Source organism: Scophthalmus maximus, chromosome 8 (assembly GCF_022379125.1).
Source record: "Scophthalmus maximus strain ysfricsl-2021 chromosome 8, ASM2237912v1, whole genome shotgun sequence".
NCBI classification, from domain to species: Eukaryota; Metazoa; Chordata; class Actinopteri; order Pleuronectiformes; family Scophthalmidae; genus Scophthalmus; species Scophthalmus maximus.
The window spans coordinates 422,971-442,500 of NC_061522.1; the positions used below are offsets into that span (position 1 = coordinate 422,971).

At 50.0% G+C, this 19,530-nt stretch overlaps 1 protein-coding gene across 2 annotated transcripts in view; it reads right to left on the reverse strand.

Annotated features, from left to right (window-relative positions):
* Window positions 1-208: 208 nt before the first annotated feature.
* Window positions 209-19,530, reverse strand: part of LOC118311942 (spectrin beta chain, non-erythrocytic 1) — a 23,059-nt gene continuing 3,737 nt past the window's right edge. The window contains exons 2-35 of one of the 2 annotated variants that reach the window (XM_035636104.2): window positions 17,466-17,692; window positions 15,190-15,341; window positions 14,697-14,870; window positions 13,618-13,709; window positions 13,448-13,528; window positions 13,082-13,197; window positions 12,857-12,969; window positions 12,582-12,769; window positions 11,773-11,890; window positions 11,034-11,192; window positions 10,263-10,565; window positions 9,896-10,049; window positions 8,835-9,705; window positions 8,611-8,748; window positions 7,760-8,516; window positions 7,429-7,631; window positions 7,221-7,311; window positions 6,942-7,088; window positions 6,544-6,807; window positions 6,210-6,434; window positions 6,038-6,127; window positions 5,632-5,910; window positions 5,423-5,553; window positions 5,117-5,321; window positions 4,664-5,038; window positions 4,200-4,583; window positions 4,023-4,107; window positions 3,312-3,508; window positions 3,004-3,116; window positions 2,862-2,910; window positions 2,380-2,594; window positions 2,124-2,297; window positions 1,982-2,024; window positions 209-1,868 (exon numbers count right to left, since the gene is read on the reverse strand). In XM_035636104.2, coding sequence (XP_035491997.2) covers window positions 1,662-1,868; window positions 1,982-2,024; window positions 2,124-2,297; window positions 2,380-2,594; window positions 2,862-2,910; window positions 3,004-3,116; window positions 3,312-3,508; window positions 4,023-4,107; window positions 4,200-4,583; window positions 4,664-5,038; window positions 5,117-5,321; window positions 5,423-5,553; window positions 5,632-5,910; window positions 6,038-6,127; window positions 6,210-6,434; window positions 6,544-6,807; window positions 6,942-7,088; window positions 7,221-7,311; window positions 7,429-7,631; window positions 7,760-8,516; window positions 8,611-8,748; window positions 8,835-9,705; window positions 9,896-10,049; window positions 10,263-10,565; window positions 11,034-11,192; window positions 11,773-11,890; window positions 12,582-12,769; window positions 12,857-12,969; window positions 13,082-13,197; window positions 13,448-13,528; window positions 13,618-13,709; window positions 14,697-14,870; window positions 15,190-15,341; window positions 17,466-17,622 — 7,050 coding nt within the window. In that variant the 5' untranslated portion in view covers window positions 17,623-17,692 and the 3' untranslated portion in view covers window positions 209-1,661. Of the gene's footprint in view, window positions 1,869-1,981; window positions 2,025-2,123; window positions 2,298-2,379; window positions 2,595-2,861; window positions 2,911-3,003; window positions 3,117-3,311; window positions 3,509-4,022; window positions 4,108-4,199; window positions 4,584-4,663; window positions 5,039-5,116; window positions 5,322-5,422; window positions 5,554-5,631; window positions 5,911-6,037; window positions 6,128-6,209; window positions 6,435-6,543; window positions 6,808-6,941; window positions 7,089-7,220; window positions 7,312-7,428; window positions 7,632-7,759; window positions 8,517-8,610; window positions 8,749-8,834; window positions 9,706-9,895; window positions 10,050-10,262; window positions 10,566-11,033; window positions 11,193-11,772; window positions 11,891-12,581; window positions 12,770-12,856; window positions 12,970-13,081; window positions 13,198-13,447; window positions 13,529-13,617; window positions 13,710-14,696; window positions 14,871-15,189; window positions 15,342-15,973; window positions 16,310-17,465; window positions 17,693-19,530 lie in introns of those variants that run through there. The other variant, XM_035636106.2, reaches the window with a different exon arrangement.

Consider the following 19,530-nt stretch of genomic DNA (forward strand, 5'->3'; position numbering starts at 1 on the left):
AACAGCTAATCCATAGTCATATTAGCAATAGTTAATGAGTTACATCATTTTTTTTTATTGGCTAATATAATACTAGCTCACGGCTAATTCATAGTAATATTAGCATTGAATAATATGAGTTACATTATTCCTTTTTATTAGCTAATATAATGCTAGGCCCTGGAGGTTACTACAGGTCAGAAAATAAACGATACAAAGAGCTGGAGTGTAAAGTTTAAAAGCTTTAATGACTTCGCACAGAGAGAGAGAGAGACAGACAGAGAGAGAGAGAGAGTGAGCTTTAAAGTCTACAGGTGCAGGTTCATACATGAGAAAAGCATTCATGTTCTAACTTGTGTTTAAATATGGAAACAGCTTCTTCTTCTTCATTCCTACAGACGTAGATCTGATTGTGCAGTAATGGCGTTAACTTCCATACATGTTCAGTACGATAGGTATACAGTGACAGAGCGACACGAACCCCCCCCCCGTCTGCAGCACGTTAACCATTAAACATCGAAGCGTTAGTGTTTATTATACATATTGATCTTCATCATCTGTAGCATCTGAAACATTAGAACCGAAGAAAGAGATTTAAAAAAAAGACAAGATATTTTTTAAGTTTCAAGTGAGTTATTTTCAGGTGACGCTCCGACGAAGCATGCAAGTGGACTTCTCTACATTGTACACCTTCCTCGAAGCTGATTGGCTGTTTTTTTTAAAGACAAATAGAAAATGGCGGAGGACAAAAAAAGACGAAAAGGTCATAATAAAAATGAAACTCACTCTTGGTCCAATTTCTCAACGGCGGAGGAAGAAGAATGCAGGTTGTCTCTAGAGACACCCTCACAAAATTGAGGAAATAATCCAGACAGGTTTCAAAGAAGTAGAAAAATAAGAACATTTCAGAAAACAAACCAAAAATAAAACAATTTAAAAACAAAATGAGTGTGGTCCCTGATGATGTCACAGAGGGAGCGAGACGTGACGTAACAGCGGATCATCGTCGACGTACAGGCGAACAAACGGAGAGAGTTTGGTTCAAAAAGACGCCGATGACTCGTCGGGTCGTCGTCAACAAAGTGTTTTCAGTTCAGATCAAACGTGACGAAAAGCGACTGTGACATCACAACGTCTCAAGCACTCAGGACACAGCGTCTGTTTGACCCGTGACTTCACAAACGACCACACGAAGGAAATAAAACCTTTCAAGGAAAGAAGAAGAAAACAAAACACAGAACAAACAAAACTAACGTCGCACTTTGGTGAAACCTTCAATCCTCCGACGTCGTCACTGGCCATTAACATCAGAGATGATATCACCACCAGGGTTGATTATTTTTACGCGAAAGGAAATCACTGATTTTGAAGGAAAGCATGTTCAGAGTCTAAGCTCCTGTTTCGCGCAAACAGAAGGAGGTTTACCTTAACGAAGGTGTGGTGGCGAGCGGCAGGTTCGCGTCTGACGCTGCAGCTTCAGACCTTCGTGAAGCTAAAAGTTTAAAATGCCAAACATGTGAAAACGCGCTCGGAGGCAGATTCAAGTTCTCGAAGTTTCCAACTCGATGCAGATGATGAGAATTTAGACCTTTATTTTCAATGAAGCTTCAATGCGACAAACACAAGAGCGGAGTTTTCCAGATCGATTCAGTTTCACCAAAGTGCTGCAGGTTTTTCTTCTTCTACTGCTTCTTCTTGCTGAACAGGCTGAAGCGTTTCTCTTTCTCCTTCTCTTTGTCCTTCTCTCTCTTGCCGGGACTCGACTCGGTGGTGAGCGTGACGGCAGCCGGCAGCGTCTGCGCGCGGCCTGACACCGGCGTGCCGGGGAGGCTGCCTTGCACGCCGGCGCCGGCCTTCAGGATGGCATGGATCCAGTTGCTCATCTCCTCCTGCAGGGGGCGACACGGGGGCGGAGGTTTGATCATAGCAGAGCGAAAACATTTAGGAATTTTTACTGACCGGCAAAAATGTATTTTAACCAAGAGAACGAAAAGAAACTCACTTCATCTTTGGCTTGGAACAGAAACTCATTTCCATCAGTGACTCTGAAAGAGGAGGTGGGAGGAGCTTCTGATTATTAACGTCTGTCACAATTATCACATGTTTTCTGATTCTGAATGAAAACAAGATGGCTGCCCTGTTACCTGAGTTTGAAGACGTGTTTCTTCTTCTTGTAGTCTGACGCCACGTCGCACGCCGCCTCCATCAGGCTGACGGCCGCCTCGTTGTGATACGGGACTCCCTGAGCCGCCGCCTTGCCGTCTTTGTAGAAACCCACCTCCTGGTTGTTGATGACACAGTACACGTTGTGCCACGACCTGCCAATCACAGAGCAGCAGGGTCAACGGGACGAGCAGGCGTCGTCTGAGAGACGAGCGAGACGTGGATCTTTGTTGTTACCTGTTGGACGCCTTCTTGTTGTGGCCCTCCCACTCGTGTTTGCGGTACAGGAGTCCCTCCAGCTGCGACGGCGAACACTCCTGGTTCTTGGACGGCAGCGTGGACGACTGGCTGGTCTTACTCTTCCTGCCGGAGGTCGGGGACGGGGTCGGACTCGGCTCCTTGGAGCTCCGCCCCTCCACGCCGTTCACCAGATCGGAGCCGTCCACACCATCCTGAGCAGAGGGAGAGATTTAACACTGCGTCACCACTGAGGAGCCAACAGAGGCGTGGCCTCAAGGGTCAGGGGTCAGGTCCAAGGTGAAGGTCCTGGACCCGGGACCTGATTCCTGCTTCATATTCTGACTTTAATAACTTATTCTGTATTCTCTCAGACAGGAAACTCTTTGTGCAAAAAGTCTTAACAAACACACTGAAGAATATTCAGAATATGAGCTATGAACATAGTCTGTGATGTGAAGGTGAAGGAGACAGAAACCGACCCGGGGAGAGTCCTGGTCCGACGGCAGTCCGTTCTGAGCGATGACGCAGCTGCAGAGACACAAGAGAGAAAAACCCCGGGTTTGACTCTCAAACCCGACCAATCACAACCGAGCTCCAACCCGTCACTTCCTGATCTCTCACCTCTGCTGCGGCGGCGGCGACGCCTCCGGCTGGACGAGCAGCGGATCTGGAGTCGGGGGTCGTCTCCTCCGCTCCTCCTCCTCCTGCTGCCTCCTCACCTCCAACAGCTCCAGCTGGAAAACACACGGACAGCTGTGATTGAAACTTGAACGATGAAGATCAGAAAGATTATAATTGGACGATGTTGGAGCAGAAAATTAAATGTCAGCGAAACGAGTCTCAAGGCAACCAACCAGCTGCCAGGAAAAAGATTTATGAGACACTCTCACTTTAAGAGCAGAGAGACGATCTGGTCATGTCCCGCTCACCGTGGTCAGACGCTCCAGTGCGGAGAAGCGCTCCTCCCAGGTGGCGGCCGACTTCTCGAAGGCCTCGTGGCGTTTGATGAGTTTCTCCACTTCGTCCACGCTCTGGCCCATCTCCCTGCTGGACAGGTACGGCTCCTGGCCCAGCAGCCAGGCCTCGGCCACGCCGGCGTCCCGGGAGAACTGGTGCACCTCAAGGACTGAGGGGGGGATCAGAGAGAGGGCAGAGGTCAAACTAATGAATTTGAATGTCCCGAGTCATGTGACCAGAGCAGCAGCAACGTATCCTAAACACAGGACGATCTCTAAAATACATCTGTTCGGGTTAGTGCAGCGACGGAAGGTCACGACCTCCTGAAGGTCACCACCTCCTAAAGGCCACGACCTCCTGAAGGCGACGACGTCCTGAAGGCCACGACCACCTGAAGGTCACAGCCCCATGAAGATCACGACCGCCTTAAGGCCACGACCTCCTGAAGGCCACAACAGGCGGTTCCTGAAGGTCAAAACTGCCTGAAGGTCACAACCTAATGAAGGTCACAACCCAATGAAGGTCACGACCTCCTTAAGGCCACGACCTCCTGAAGGCCACGACCTCCTCAAGGCCACGATCTCCTGAAGGCCAAGACCTCCTGAAGGTCACCACCTCCTGAAAGAACAAATGATTTGACTGATCACGTGTTTTACAAACAGCTGGAGGAGGCGAGGTCTTACTGAGTCGTAGCCACTCCCATCGATCCTCCCACTTGTCGATCATCTCTTTCCTCTTGTCCGTCAGCTGCAGCAGCTTCTCTTTGACCTGAGCGACACAAACACCACGGCGTCAGTCCCTGACCTCTGACCTCTGACCTAAAACTATATATATATTTGAAACACTTGCATGACTCTCACCTCCTCGGAGGCGTAGTGCTTCCTGGCCAGCAGAGACTTCCCGAGCTCGATGCAGGACGTGAAGCTGTCGTTCCGGGCATCGATCTCGGCCTTGATGCCCTGGTGGTTGTTCATCAGCAGCTCCACGGATGACACGTCTCTGGGATTTTCCTGGGCCTCGATGAGCCGGATCACGTCGTCCATCCACAGCATCAGGTCCCGCACCATGCTGAAGAACCGGAACTTATCCCCGGTGTCCAGGAGGCGGAGCCGGCGTCCGTCGCAGGCCTCCAGCAGACTCCTCCAGGACTCCAGCACCTCGCTCTCACGCCGCTGGATGTCGTCGGCTTTGTCACCGGCGTACGAGGACTGGAGGCGGACGGCATCGTCCTGCAGCTGCCTCACCTGGAGGGAGGGGACATGGAGAGAGATGTTGGTTGTGGATCAGGACAAAGGGGCGGAGCCAGGAATGTTTTGAAGCTCACCTGTGTTCCCAGGGCCTGGATGTCGTGTTCGAAGGTGGTGTGCATCCTCTGCAGCGTCTCCACTGTGTTCTGATCTCGGCCGACCTCGTCCGGCAGCTTCTTCTGCTTGTCCAGGATGCGTCCCAGGATCTCCTTGGCGTCGTGGTAGAACTTGTGGAGCTCGAAGGAAGCGGCGAGGATCTGCGTCCTGGTGTCGATGAGCTCAAGAAGGTCGGCCCAGGCCTCGTTCAGGCCGTCCTTCCACTCCGCCACCGTCGCCGCGTCGCCGTGCCCGGTGTTGATCAGCTCGTCCGCCAGACGGTTCACGCTGTCCACGCGCTCCTGGCCGATGTTGCCGGTGTCCCGCGCGAACTCCCTGAAACGTTCCTGCAACATCTGAGCAGAGAGGGAAACAGGTCAGAGGTATTCTAGTATCATTAGTTGTACTTGTTAGTAGTTCTCGGAGTAACGTACAGTCACGTGTTCGTAGTCCTGTCCCAGCTCGTGTGACCCGGCCACCACCTCCCGCTCAGCGATCCACTGCTCCAGGTCGTCCACCTCCCGGTTGAGCTGGAAGAGACGGAGCCTCTCGTCCAGTTTGCCCCGCCTCTCTTCAGACAGGTCCTTCAGGCCGGCGTACAGCTTGTCCACCTGAGACTGACGCATGCTGATACGCTCACTGACACACACACACACACACACACACACACACACACACTGGTCCAGGATTGTGTGGGCGGGGTCACAGTGTGTTTCAGATTGTGACTGACAGGGATGTACCTCTCCGGGTGTCCGTCAGCCACCAGTCCTCTGCTGGTCTTGGACAGCAGGTGGACGGACTCGGCGTAGTCCTCAACCGCCTGCTCCACGATCTGATGCTTCTTCAGCATGGTGACGGCGCTCAGCTCGTCCTGAAACACAAATAAAACACATGTCGTCACAGACGTTTCCTGTGGGTTGTGGGTTGTTGATCGGCCCCTCTCCCTCACCTTGGCCTTCTCCTCTGACATCATATACAGCTCCTGCTCGCTCATCCAGGCCTCGGCCTCGGCGGCGTCGAAGTAGTACTGCTGGGCCTTGTGCGCCTCCTCCAGACGGCCATGTCGGCTCTCCGCCTCCTCCATCAGCTGCATCCACAGCTCCTGTAGCTCGGCCAGACGCTGGCGAATGACGTCGCCGTTGGAGGACTCGTCCCGCAGCAGGCTCTGACTGCGCTCCAGGATGTCGTCGATACGAGGCTGATGGCCCTGGATCTCCTTCTGCAGAGTCTGTGGAGGAAGACGAGGACGAGCTCGGATCACCACATAGAATGACTCCAGGTGTGAACTTGGCCTCACAGATCTAACAACTTCGTTGTCACCACACACCGTCTCTAACCTGAACACTTTCTCTCACCTGGTTCTTCTTGATGAGCAGCTGGACGGTCTGCAGGTTGTGTCCGTGGTCGGTGGACGTGGCCACAGGCGTCCGCTCCTGAACCCACAGCTGGAAGACAAACATCAGTAACATGTCTGAGTCAGTTTTTAGTTTCTGTGTCAGTTTCAGCCTCTGGATCAGTTTTACGTACAATCTCGTCTTCCACGTCTCGGTTGAACTGGTGAACTTCTCTCGAAGCGACCAGGAAGTTCCTGCGACGTTTTAACGGGTCCAGCAGCTCCTGGAACTTGCTCTCCACCAGCTGCCTCCGCCCGTCCACCTCGTCAGCGTCCTTCACCTCCTGACCCAGAGCCTTCACCTGGCTTTGAAGCTCCACCACCTCCTTCTGACGCACATCCACCTGGTTCTCCAGCATCTGTGAAAGACGGAGTCAGAGTCAGACCGGTGCTGCTGCTCCAACACCAGCAGGGGGCGAGTCACAAGTACTCAATGAAGTACGACCACAGCGAACCGCGGAGGCATACCTGTTGTTTCTTGAGTAGGATGTTGACGGAGGTCAGGTCTTTGCCGTAGTCGTCGGACTGGATCTGACCCTCGAGGCCGACGAGCCACTTGTCGAGGTCGGCGCAGCTCTGAGTGAACAGCTCGGCCTTGTTGGCATCGAACAGGCACTGAGCTTTGGTCTGCGTAGTGGACTCTAACTCCTCCCACATCGCGTGGAGCGCCGTCAGCTTTTCCTTCACCACTGCTTCCGTCTCCGGCTTCTCCGACACCAGCAGCGCGCCGTCCTGCCGACAGGTAAACCAGGTCAGTGCAGAGGTCACACTAGCTAGTGATCTGTTTACTGGGACACTGAGTCCTCATGCAGACGGACAGTGTGTTGATACAGAGGACGAGGGTGGACAGGAGGTGAGCTCCATACCTTCTGGATCTTGTCCAGCCACTCTTTGTTGGACTGCAGCTCGGCCATGAAGGCCTGGTGCTTCAGCCACTTGCTGTGCAGGTTCCTGGCCTCGTCGTACGTCATGTCCTGAGCCGTTAGCATCTTCTCGTTGATCCACAGAGACAGCTGCACACAAAGAACACAAGTTAAGTTCCTCCTGTGTTCGGGGAAGGGTTCGTCCTCTGGAGAGCAGGAATGTGATTGGTAGATTTCTCTCTGAAACTCAGATCTTTGTCTGTGAAGTGGGAGGAGACTGACCTCCTGACAGTCCTGCAGGAACCTCTGCAGGTCCCTGTTGTCCTTCAGCCTCATCAGCAGCTCCACCGCAACCTCCCTGTTCTTCTTGTGCCTGAAACACATAACAACCCGTAACTGATCTGATTGGCTGCAGGTTACATCATCACGTCAGCCAAGGAGGTCTTCAACTTTGTCCCGACATGATAAATTAATCATGGAGACGGTCTACCTGTTGTCGATGGAGGCGACTCTCTCCTGGATCCGTTCGGCGTTGATGTTCCCGTCGCTGGCCAGTCGCCTGCCGGCCTCCACTACGCCGTTGATCTTGTCCTCGTTGGCGTCCATGGTGGTCATGAAGTCCTCCTGCTTCTTGATGGCAGCCTCGGCACCTTCCAGAGTTGTTGGCATCTCGGTGTGAGCCAGGACGTACTCCTGTCAGGAGGGGAAAAGGTCAAGGAGTCAGAACTAAAGGACTCATCCAGGAAAGGGATCAGGACCATGTGCCAACTGACCAAGTGGATTATGTTAAGGACACAGTGAGGTGAATCTTCTGAGTTTACCTGGTTGTTGAGGAAGGCCTCGGCCTGCTTGGTGTCCCTGAGGAACAGCTGGTAAGTGTGGGACTGGGACAGCAGGTTCTGCCGATTCTCCCACATCTTGTGCAGTTCGTTCCAGCCTGTGTCGAGCGCCTGCAGCCTCTGTCGCAGGAACATGTACTGAGCATCCGTCTGGCCCTGTGTCACCATCTCCCCCATGTCCCGCATCTTCTGGTAGTCCTCCTCATAGTTCTGGATCTCGTTCTTGATGCCTTCGTGCTGAGCCATCAGCTTCTCAGCCTCAGCCAGTGTGTTGGGCATGTCCTCCGAGGCGATGGCGGTCTGAGTGCGGGAGAGCCAGGACTGGAAGTCGTCCAGCTCACGCAAAAACTGCTGCAGTTTCCTGGCCTCACCCAAAGATTCCTCACGGTTCTTTAGCGTGTTCTTCATTTCCTCCCAGACAGCAGTGATCTCAGCCAGACGGCCTGTGATGGCCTTGGCCTGGTCGGGGTGCTCCTCCCCCAGCCGTTGGGCCTCGCCTCGCAGGTCGCCCAGTTTGTCCTCGATGGCAGCCAGGTCACGCTCCATACCGGTCAGTTTACGCTGCAGGGCCATGACACCGGTGAGATCGTTGCCCAGCTCCTGGGTAGACTCTATGACTTTGGTCTTCTCTTTGATCCAGGACTTGGTCTCATTGCATTCAAGGTGGTAGTTCTGGACACCCAGAGCTGAGTTCAGGGACTCCTTCTTCTGGTCCACTAGGTCACGGAACTGACTCCACCTGGAGGCAGAAGAGAGCATCATCACATCTAAAGATCATTCATACTTTAAGTTTCAGGATGTTTCCAGCGTATTACATGGTAACCTGTCTGTACCTGTTGTTCAGTTTGTCTTGCTGGGTCTTGATGTCTTTCTCGCTCGGGTGACCGTTGTGCATCAGCTGCCGGGCGATCTGGTTCACCACAGCCACGCGAGATGCCTGGCTGTTCATCTCTGGCTCCAGACTCTCAAACCTGCCGAGGATATTCTACCTCAATACAGTTCTGGCTAAAATAGATGTACAATAACAAACACGTGTAATGGAACCTTGTGGTCCTACCTGTGCTGTACAACCTCCAGGTCCTCCAGTTTTTCAGGGATCTCCATGCTGTTCAGCCACTGCTCCTTCTCGTCGATCCACACCTCACACGCGTCAGCCTCACTGAACATTTTATAGAGCGCCAGAGCATCCTGCAGCGCCTGTTTCCTCAGTTTCGTCAGCTCAGCCACCTCCTTGTAGCGCTCCTCGACGCCGGCCAGCCGACCACGCACCTCCTCCGACTCTGCCTCCTCTTTGGGCAGGGAGGCGGCCTGCTCGTGGAGTGAGTCGATGACTGGCCGGTAGCTGGCCACCTCTGCCGCTGCGTCCTTGTGTTTCCTGACCAGCGCCTGGGTGGAGAACTCGTCATGGCCCGTCTCTCCACTGGAGACAATGCGCAGGGCATCTAGCGTCCAGGCATCAACATCGTCTGCGTCAGCCTGGAACTGGTGCAGGGCCAGAGCCTCCTCCAGCCTCTTCCTCCTCACTGCCGCCAGCTGTTCCAGCGCCGCCCACTGCGCCTGCAGGTCAGCGATACGCTCCTGAATCTTAATGGCACCAAAGTGATCGGCTTGTACCATGGCTTGGCCCTCGGCGATGGAGAGTTGGAGGTGTCCAGCGCGGCCGCTCATTTCATCCTCCAGCAAGCGCTGCTGGCTGAGGAGGCGCAGCGCCCCCGTCAGGTCCTTGCCGTGCTCGAGAGAGGAAAGGATCTGCTCCTTCTCACGGATCCAGCCTTCCTCCTCAGCCATTTCCCAGTAGAACTTCCAGAGGCGGCGGGACTCCTCCAGGCGGGCGCGCCGCTCGGCAGCCAGCTGGGTCAGCTCCTGGTAGCAAAACTCTAGGTGGGCCACTCGGTCCTGGATGACCTGAGGGTCACAGGGTTTGTAGCCTGGACAGGAAGACCATTATCATCACTTAACCATTATACTTTTCCTTCTTAAGACTTAAAATAATCTAAACTGTGGACTGCTGCCACAATCCACTTCAAAAAGAAGCGTTTCACAGAAACATTTATAGAAACAGATGATGAAGTAGGAACACTAGGACTTTAAGGACAGACGTTCCCACACGCCGCTCACCGCTGTCGTTGACGGAGTGCTTGTTGGCGTTAGTGGTGACTGCCTTCACCCTGTCAGCCTGGATGGCGATGTCGGCCTCAACCAGCGCGTGTTTCTGCAGCAGGTCCTCCACGCCCAACAGGTGCTTCCCATAGTCCTGAGACAGCAGCAGCATCTAGAAACCAAACAAGCAGACAGACCGAGATGACCAACGACGGCTCGATAAGCTTCTCGCTCAAGGAGACTAACGGTCTTCCCCCTTTTCTATCTTTGACCTAAACTCATCCTGGACCTATTACTGTACTGGACGTACAGTAATGGAAATCCATTTTCCCCTCTGACCATAAGTTAACATGTGAAGAGGCCATCACTCTGGTCATCAGTATACCTTCATCTCGTCCATCCAGTCCATGATGTGGAGCATCTCCTGGAAGACTCTCTGCAGGCCCAGGTTCATCTCCAGCCTGAGTCTGCGGGCCTTCAGCAGCTCCAGCAGGTACTCCCACAGCCGGATCACGTTATCCTTCCTGGCCGTTACACGTTTGAGGTCATGGTAGCGCTCTGCCTCCAGCTCCTTCGCGACAGCGACCACGGCCTGGACACGCTCCTCGTACGCCGCAATGTCTGTCTCAATAGCCTCGTGCTTCTTGGTCGCCGCCTCGACGGCCTGAAGGTCGAATCCAAAGTTGTCCTGGACAGAGAGAGAGGAGGCGACAGTGTCACTTTACACACCCCTGATAAAAGTCTGGGTGTCGTTTTGCATTTTTTAAACTCGTGACAAAACAATTCTGTTTCTGGGGTCAGAACGAACACCCAAATCTAACTCTGAACAGAACAGGACAGAGTGAATCAAGAGGTTAAACCAGACCAAGACGATTTGTCTGCGATTCTGTTTAGTATTGATTTGATTTTTCACAGCTGGTTTCACTTTCAGTCTTCATCATAATCCTGGATCCTGAATCTGATCAGACATGTTTGATACGTACAGTGATGCCAAATTCACAACCTTTGTTCATATGCAAAGACGAATTGGTTGAGGACTAATAAACTGAGAACCAGAAGAGTGACAACCACATCCTCTCCGACCGGCGTTGACATGTACAGATACAGAACTTCAGCTGCAGTCAAACAGCTGCTCGCTGCTGCTGCGACCTCTTACCTGTGACACCAGTCTCTGGTTTTCACTGAGCCACGTCTCTCTCATCGCCGCCTTGCGGTCGAAGCGTCTGGCCAGCTGTTCCAGTTTCTCCTGACGAATCAGCTCGGTCCTCAGAGCCAGCTCCCTCTCATGCTCCGCCTTCTCCAGTCGCTCCCAGGCCTGAAGGGACGAACACACGTCAGCATGAGAAGTGATCGAGAGCTGCGAAGCAGCAGCTCAAACTTGGGGCTGGATTCGCAAGCACGAGGCCACACGAGGATCCATCTCCCACCCGCAACTACAGGTGATGATAGATCTGGAACCAGAACTTGTTTTCTGGATCGGCAGAAACGCTGCAGGTTCTAATGTTTATTACATTTAACTGTTTACAAAGACATTTTTTTCATGACACGATAAATTACTTATGGAGATAAATTGTTAAATGTTGATCAAATATGAACTGAGACATTTAAATAATCATGTTTTAACTTTGGGTTTTTGGAAAGTTTTGTTCTAAATTAATTTGAATTGTTGAATTAACGTTAACTAGAAGCAGACGGTGTTTCCAAAATGCTTTTGTTTGTGCGTCAGCAGGATTAGACAAAAACTCCTGAACAGATTTCCACAAAACTTGTTTTCATCTAGATCCGTGAATGATTCTCTGTGAAATCAGTGAACATGTTAAAGGAAGAGATGAAACATTCCGAGATCAGAAGATGGACGACAGGGGCGGGGTCATGTGACAGAGAGCAGCTCGGACCTTGTTGATGTCGGAGATGAGTTTTCCCTCTCGGGGCATGTAGACCTTCTGGTTGTTGGCTCTCATCTTACTCTGGATGGTGAAGAGAAGAACCTCCAGGTTTCCTTTCTCTGTGAACCTGAAGACACAAGAGACACCAGGAGGACGTCAGTGAGACAGTCACCGATCGCCTATATATACAGTCAGTGATCATCTGTATATACAGTCAGTGATCGTCTTTATATACAGTCACTGATCGTCTTTATATACAGTCACTGATCGTCTTTATATACAGTCAGTGATCGTCTTTATATACAGTCACTGATCGTCTTTATATACAGTCTGTGATCGTCTTTATATACAATCACTGATCGTCTTTATATACAGTCAGTGATCGTCTTTATATACAGTCAGTGATCGTCTTTATATACAGTCACTGATCGTCTTTATATACAGTCACTGATCGTCTTTATATACAGTCACTGGTCGTTTTTATATACAGTCAGTGATCGTCTTTATATACAGTCAGTGATCGTCTTTATATACAGTCAGTGATCGTCTTCATATACAGTCAGTGATCGTCTTTATATACAGTCACTGATCGTCTTTATATACAGTCACAGGTCGTCTTTATATACAGTCTCTGATCGTCTTTATATACAGTCAGTGATCGTCTGTATATACAGTCAGTGATCGTCTTTATATACAGTCACCGAGCGTATTTATATACAGTCTCTGACCGTCTTTATGTACAGTCAGGAGTCAGGGGTGAACTATAAATTAAATTTATTATTATTATAATTATTATAACTGAAGGTAGAGGTTCTGACTTTGGTGGTTTCTCCACGGTGCGGTAGGTGTTGAAGGCCTGAAGCTGCTGCTGGACTCCGATCAGAGAGTTTGCGAACTTCCGGTTGTTGAGGATGATGATGGTCTGTTCGATCCACTCCAGCAGGTCTGAGGCCAGAGACTCGTACTTCTCAATCATCTTCTCCGTCTCGATGGCGTTGTCCAGGACCTGGACAAAGAAACAGAGACACTTCCTGTCTTCTCTGTCCCATAACAACAACCAGCCCATTCCCCGTCGGAATGTGCGTCCACTGACCTTTCCGATGCGTTTGCCCTCGACCTTCAGAGCCTTCATCTTGGAGAAGTAGTGGTAGTACGTCACCACGTAGGTGATGACCGACTTCTCGTCAGGTTGGTCCACGCTGATGTCTGAAACACAAACACGTTCGTACGGTCTCTGAATGTTGTCGTGTTCAGAGCAATGGCTGAATGTGACAGGAAGTGACGCAGCGTCAGGTGACCCGGGGTCAGTGAGTCTCACCCTCGGGGTCGAGCAGCGAGGTGAGGCCCAGGTGCTGCTCCGCCAGGTTGAAGGCGTTCTGCAGGTTGTGGTGAGCGTTGGACTTCTTCAGTTTGTCATAGTCGATCAGATCAGGCCTGAAGAAAGACACAAACAAACTTTATTCACACGCACAGCTGAGACACGCAGAGACGAGGACGAAGAGGTTGAGGGGGACGAGGAAGAAGAGGTGGAGGAAGACGAGGAGCAAGACGAGGAAGAAGAGGTGGAGGAAGACGAGGAGGAGGACGAGGAGCAAGACGAGGAAGAAGAGGTGGAGGACGAGGAAGAAGAGGTGGAGGAAGACAAGGAGGAGGACGAGGAGGAGGACGAGGACGAGGACGTCACCTGTGTTTGTGGATGAGGGCGTTGAAGGCCATGCCGTCTCTCCAGCTGGTGGTGAAGTTACGGATGTTCACGTTGGGATACCTGAGGACGATCAACACAAAAATCAATATACCTATATTGTATATATTGTGTGTATATATTGTTTATTGTGTATATACAGTGAATCTCACCCGGCCGTCTTCATCTGACACCACAGCAGCAAAGCGTCTTTAGCTGATCTCTTCTCTTTGTTGTCTTCAGTCTCCACACTGATGTCCTGAATCTGAGACAGAGACACCGTCACTCCTACACCTGTTCACTGCACCCGCACATGTTTACTACACCCGCACATGTTTATTACACCCACACATGTTTACTACACCCGCACATGTTTATTACACCCACACATGTTTACTACACCCGCACATGTTTATTACACCCACACATGTTTACTACACCCGCACATGTTTACTACACCTGAACCTGTTCACTGCACCTGCACCTGTTTACTACACCTGCACCTGTTCACTGCACCTGCACCTGTTCACTATACCTGCACCTGTTTGCTACACCTGCACCTGTTCACTGCACCTGCACCTGTTTACTGCACTTCTACCCGGTTCAGACCTGTTCACACTTACGGACAAACAGGACTTTCTTTACCCTCAAATTGGTCGGAACCAGTTTGATCCGGTCTGAACCGGTGTGAGCCGGTTTGAGGATAAAGAAGGTCCTCTGTTTGTCTGTTGGTCAAACACACTAAAGAACATGTTCCTTTAACCAGCTCACAGCTGTTGAGGGTCACATGTGGTTCCTGTGACCTGATTGGTGGAACTCTGGGTAAAGAAAGTGACTGTAATAGCATCTGTGATTGGAGGGCTTCAGCTGGGGAAGTGGGAACTGATTGGTCAGATGTTCAGACGTCGTGGGAGCTCAGCAGGGGAAATCCCAGGGGGTCAAAGGTTGATCCTTTGACCTGCGATCTCCTTGTACTGGGTTTCCATGACGACAATGTGGTGTCAGTGGACTTTATCCTGCTCAGGTAAATCAGTGACATCAGAGTCATGCAGGGGGCGGGGCTCGGCAGCGACACTGTCAAAGAGAGTTACAGTGAATCCTGACAGTTTGTTTTTGTTTCCTGTTGTGATGTCATAACACAGGGCGGAGTCAGGAGAGGACAGCTGAGTCTGAAGGTTTGATCGATTCTATTATTGATTAGTCAACATGAGCTTTCCTGAGAGATCCAGCAGGAGAACACGTGACCTCTCACCTGGAAGCGGAGGATGATGGTCCAGATGAGGCCAAGCGTCAGGCGGTGGTTCCCGTCCACGATGTCGTGACACCCCATGTTCTCCAGGTGAACCCGCTGCTCCTTCAGGAACTGCAGAGCTTTGTCCACGTTCTCCAGACAGTGGATCCTCATTCGGCCTTTGGTCGGCTTCGGCTGCGGAGAGGATTGTCACAGCTGTCAATCATGTCTGACGTCTCCTAACTGAGTCATGAAGCTTCAGTCAATGATTCAATCATAATCAATAATCAATCACGGCTCAGTCTGATCCTACTGTACTTCCTATCAGGTCAGTCTGAGTTTCACAATAAGAGTCCGAGTAGTTTGGTAAAGAGCGTTTAACACAGGAAGTGGAGCGACACAGGGGTCAAGGCCCCGCCTCCAAACCCCAACCACGGAAAACAGGAAGTACGACAGGACCAGAGCTGAGACCACGCCCTGAGAGAGAGAGAGTGTGTGTGTGTTTGTTTGTTACCAGTCTCTCTCCAGACAGAACCTCCAGCAATTTGATCAACATGCGTCCGTCCCTCAGGTCCATGTACAGATCTGTGATCCTGCAGGAAACTCTGGACAAGTGAGAGTTCACCCACTTAGTGAAGGTCTTCTTCTGCACCGCCTCACGCTCGTCTACACACACACACACAGATTGATTAGTAGCATTTCAACTTGAGACATTATTACATCACCAAAGAGATTGTTGTCAGTTGTGATGATGATGTTGTTTATTACAATCATCATCATCATCATGTAAACAACATGGCTGCCTCTCAAGTCCTCAGAAACAGACGTGAGAACCACATGAACACCAGGGGGCAGGTCTGTGTCTGAACATAGTGACGTCATGAACTGAACTCATCGTTTCCCACAATGCATCGAGAGAAAGTAGAGAAAACAACCGATGGTCACTAACCGAGCGACATGAACCATCATGCATCGCGCTCGGCTGAAGAGCCGGAGTCTGACCACAACAGTCTGTCATCTGTACGTAAATATACACACACACACACATATATATACGTGTGTGTGTGTATATATATATATATATACATGTATATTTTCAATAATAACGTTGAAGGCGAGCATCGTCTTCTTCTCTCACAGTTTGACGATGTCTGGTTTTGACTGAACACACACACAGACACACACACGCGCCTCAAACCTCAGATTATGAATCACTTTGACTTTCGGCTTTTGACGAAGATTTTTTCCCCTCTGATGCGGCCAGCAGAGTCGACCTCTGACCTCTGACCTCCTCTCACCTTGCAGCTGTTTGAATCGACCCTCCAGCTGGTTGTAGTTGAACTGCAGCTGCGCAGAGTCGACCGACGCCCACTCGCCCTCCATCACCACCAGCTAACGTAGAGGTGTGTGTGTGTGTGTGTGTGTGTGAGACCAGGTTAATCCAACAGATCAGATCAGACTCTGTCACAGTTTCAGTCCAGTTCATTTCACGACGTCAAACTTCTTTCGAAAATCTACAAATGTCCAAATCTCAGAGAGAAAAAATCCAGAAAGTCTCAGAGACACGAACGAGCAGAGAGAGAAACGTCCTTGTGTCGTCAGGAGGCGAAAGAAAAGAGTCCAGAGGTCAGAGTGACGCTCACCGGACGTGTGTGTGTGTGTGTGTGTTTTTCCGGCCCTGCCCAGAGCTCAGAGCATCAGCAGCTACACGCTGCTCTGACGGAGTTTTCTGTTTCCCTCCTGAACACACACGCCCACACACACACACACACACACACACACACACACACACACACACACACACACACACACACACACACACACACACACACACACACTCCCACAGCCCCGCCCACTGCAAACAAAGGGGGAACCCCCCCCCCCCCCCCCTCGTAAATGACACTGTTAAACGTTGCATCTAAGTTTGAATCTATTAAAGGACATTGTGGCCTTGTCACAGATAAAACTGTTGATTCACGTCAGTTCTCATCCTGCCTCCATGAGGCGGCTTCTCCCTGAGTTTTGCCTCTCAGGCTTCACCTGCCAGACACGAATAAGGGCAGGAGATGTACATCACTTCCTCCGTGTTTCTGCATTAAAACCACAGAAGGACGACATGAAGCCAAATCATCCTGATCGCCCCCTGGTGTCTGGCTGCAGTATAGGTCACAAGCCCCGCCCCCTGGTGTCTTGAGCAGTACAGCTCATAAGCCCCACCCCCTGGATGAGAACTGAAGTGAATCAACAGTTTTAATTTAACTTCAACTTTTAACAGTGTATTTCACAAGGGGGGGGGCTTCCCTCTTTTTTGCAGTGGGCGGGGCTTGTGCGTGCACATGTGTGTGTGTGTGTGTGTGTGTGTGTGTGTGCTGGAGACACAAATCAGCCAGTGGCATCGAAGTTTACCAATGATGTCATGGGGGGTGTTTCCCTCCATTGTTCATTCACATTCCTGACTGAAGGAGAGGAAATAGGAAACAAACATCCTGCACACACACACACACACACACACACACCGAGATCTTTGTGTAATGTTACACAGTCTTGTCCAGTAGGTGTCAGTATGCGTCTGGAGTTTACTATAGTATTAACAGTAATTATTTCCCTGAGCCTCTGGAACAGCAGCGCTGCATTTTACAACTTTTGCAATGTTTACAAAACGCATCAGACCAGCGATGAGAAGTGTCGTCCTCGCAGACATCACGTGTGAAACGACTGCGATGACTCGTCTGTATTCACAGTTTGACTTTACAGTTCTAAACACATCTATCGACTCATCCTGGCTCGTACCTGCGAGCGCCTTGATGCGGGAGCGTTCGAAGAGGCGGGCCGAGCTGTTCTCGTTGTCCCACTCGTCATCCCAGCGGTTGTTGACCGTGTCGTTGCTGCTGCTGTACTGCTGCTGCAGCTCCATGTGGTCGAAGTCTGCGGCCACCGTCGTCATCATGACCTTTCACCTCTGACAACACCTCAATGTCAACGGGGACACGTCCACATCGGCAGCTTCAGGCTGAGACCTGCGGGACCAGACAGACAGGAAGTCAGCAGAAGTAATGCTAAAACCAATGCTAATGCTAATACCAATGATAATGCCAATGCTAATATATATATATATAGCATTGGTATTTGTTTTAGTATTAGTTCTAATACTAAAACAAATACCAGTGCTCAAGCTAACACTAATGATAATGCCAATCGTAATGCTAATACTAAAACTAACACCAATGTTAATACTAATGCTAAAGCTAACACTAATGATAATACCGATTGTAATGCTAATATTGAAATTAAACACCAATGCTAATACTTAAGCTAATGCTAATACTAAAACTAATGCTAAAGATAATACCAATGATAGCACTAATCGTAATGCCAAAACTAAAGCTAACAACAATGCTAAAGCTAATAGTCTTAGTAGTTTTAACAGTTGTGAAACTGTTAAAAAATATAAAATCTTCTTTGGCTGCAGCTAAACATTATTTTATTTATCAATCAATTATTTTCTGATTGATCGATTGATGTGAGAAATGTAGAAAGAGTCGAGTGACGTGTGCAAAGACTCACTTCTTGCGTCTGAGCAGCATCGCCACGACAACGTTAAATGACTAAGACGATGAATCGATTTTCACAAATGTGACGTGAACCAGCTGCAGTTTGACGAACAGATCGGAACCGGTTCTCTTCTGTTATAATCTTTAACGAACACGATGTAAACATGTAAACACTTCTGATGGGTAATGTACATTGACTGATGAGTTTCAGGAAGTGAAGAGTTATTGGACTGAGCAGCAGCAGGAGCCATTACAGGACGTCCCGAGGGACACGGTCCATTAGTGGACATGACTTCCCAGAATCCTCTGCTGATGATGGAAAGAGAGTTTGAGAGTCGACAGGCGGCAGAATCCCCCGGAGGACGATGGGCCGGGGGTCAGAGGTCAGAGCAGCTAAAGATTGCACTCAAGTCAAAGTGGAAAAACAAAGAGGAGAGACCTGGCCCCTCCCACCAGACCCTGGCCCCTCCCGGCTGTAACACAGTGAACCAGGAAGCAGAGTGACAGACGGATCAGTTCCTTCACTGAAGGAGTCAAACGCAAACGTCCGTCACTCCAGACAAAAACCTTTAGAGATGAAAGTAGAGGGTGAGAAATAACGGGGGCGGGACAAGAAGTGACTGCGGCGGCGTCCTCTGTGACGTCACCAGCACAAGATGGCGGCTCCTGAATCTGAGATATTTTATCTTCATTTTTATACGAGAGGAAGAAGAGACGCATCGTCATCTTTATATAGAGTCAGTGATCGTCTTCATATACAGTCAGTGATCGTCTTTATATACACTCACTGATCGTCTTCATATACAGTCACTGATCGTCTTTATATACAGTCTCTGATCGTCTTTATTTACAGTCAGTGATCGTCTTCATATACAGTCAGTGATCGTCTTTATATACAGTCAGTGATCATCTTTATATACAGTCAGTGATCATCTTTATATACAGTCAGTGATCATCTTTATATACAGTCACTGATCGTCTTTATATACAGTCACTGATCATCTTTATATACAGCCACTGATCATCTTTATATACAGTCTCTGATCGTCTTTATTTACAGTCAGTGATCGTCTTTATATACAGTCTCTGATCGTCTTTATATACAGTCAGTGATCGTCTTTATATACAGTCTCTGATCGTCTTCATATACAGTCAGTGATCGTCTTTATATACAGTCAGTGATCATCTTTATATACAGTCAGTGATCATCTTTATATACAGTCAGTGATCATCTTTATATACAGTCACTGATCGTCTTTATATACAGTCACTGATCATCTTTATATACAGCCACTGATCATCTT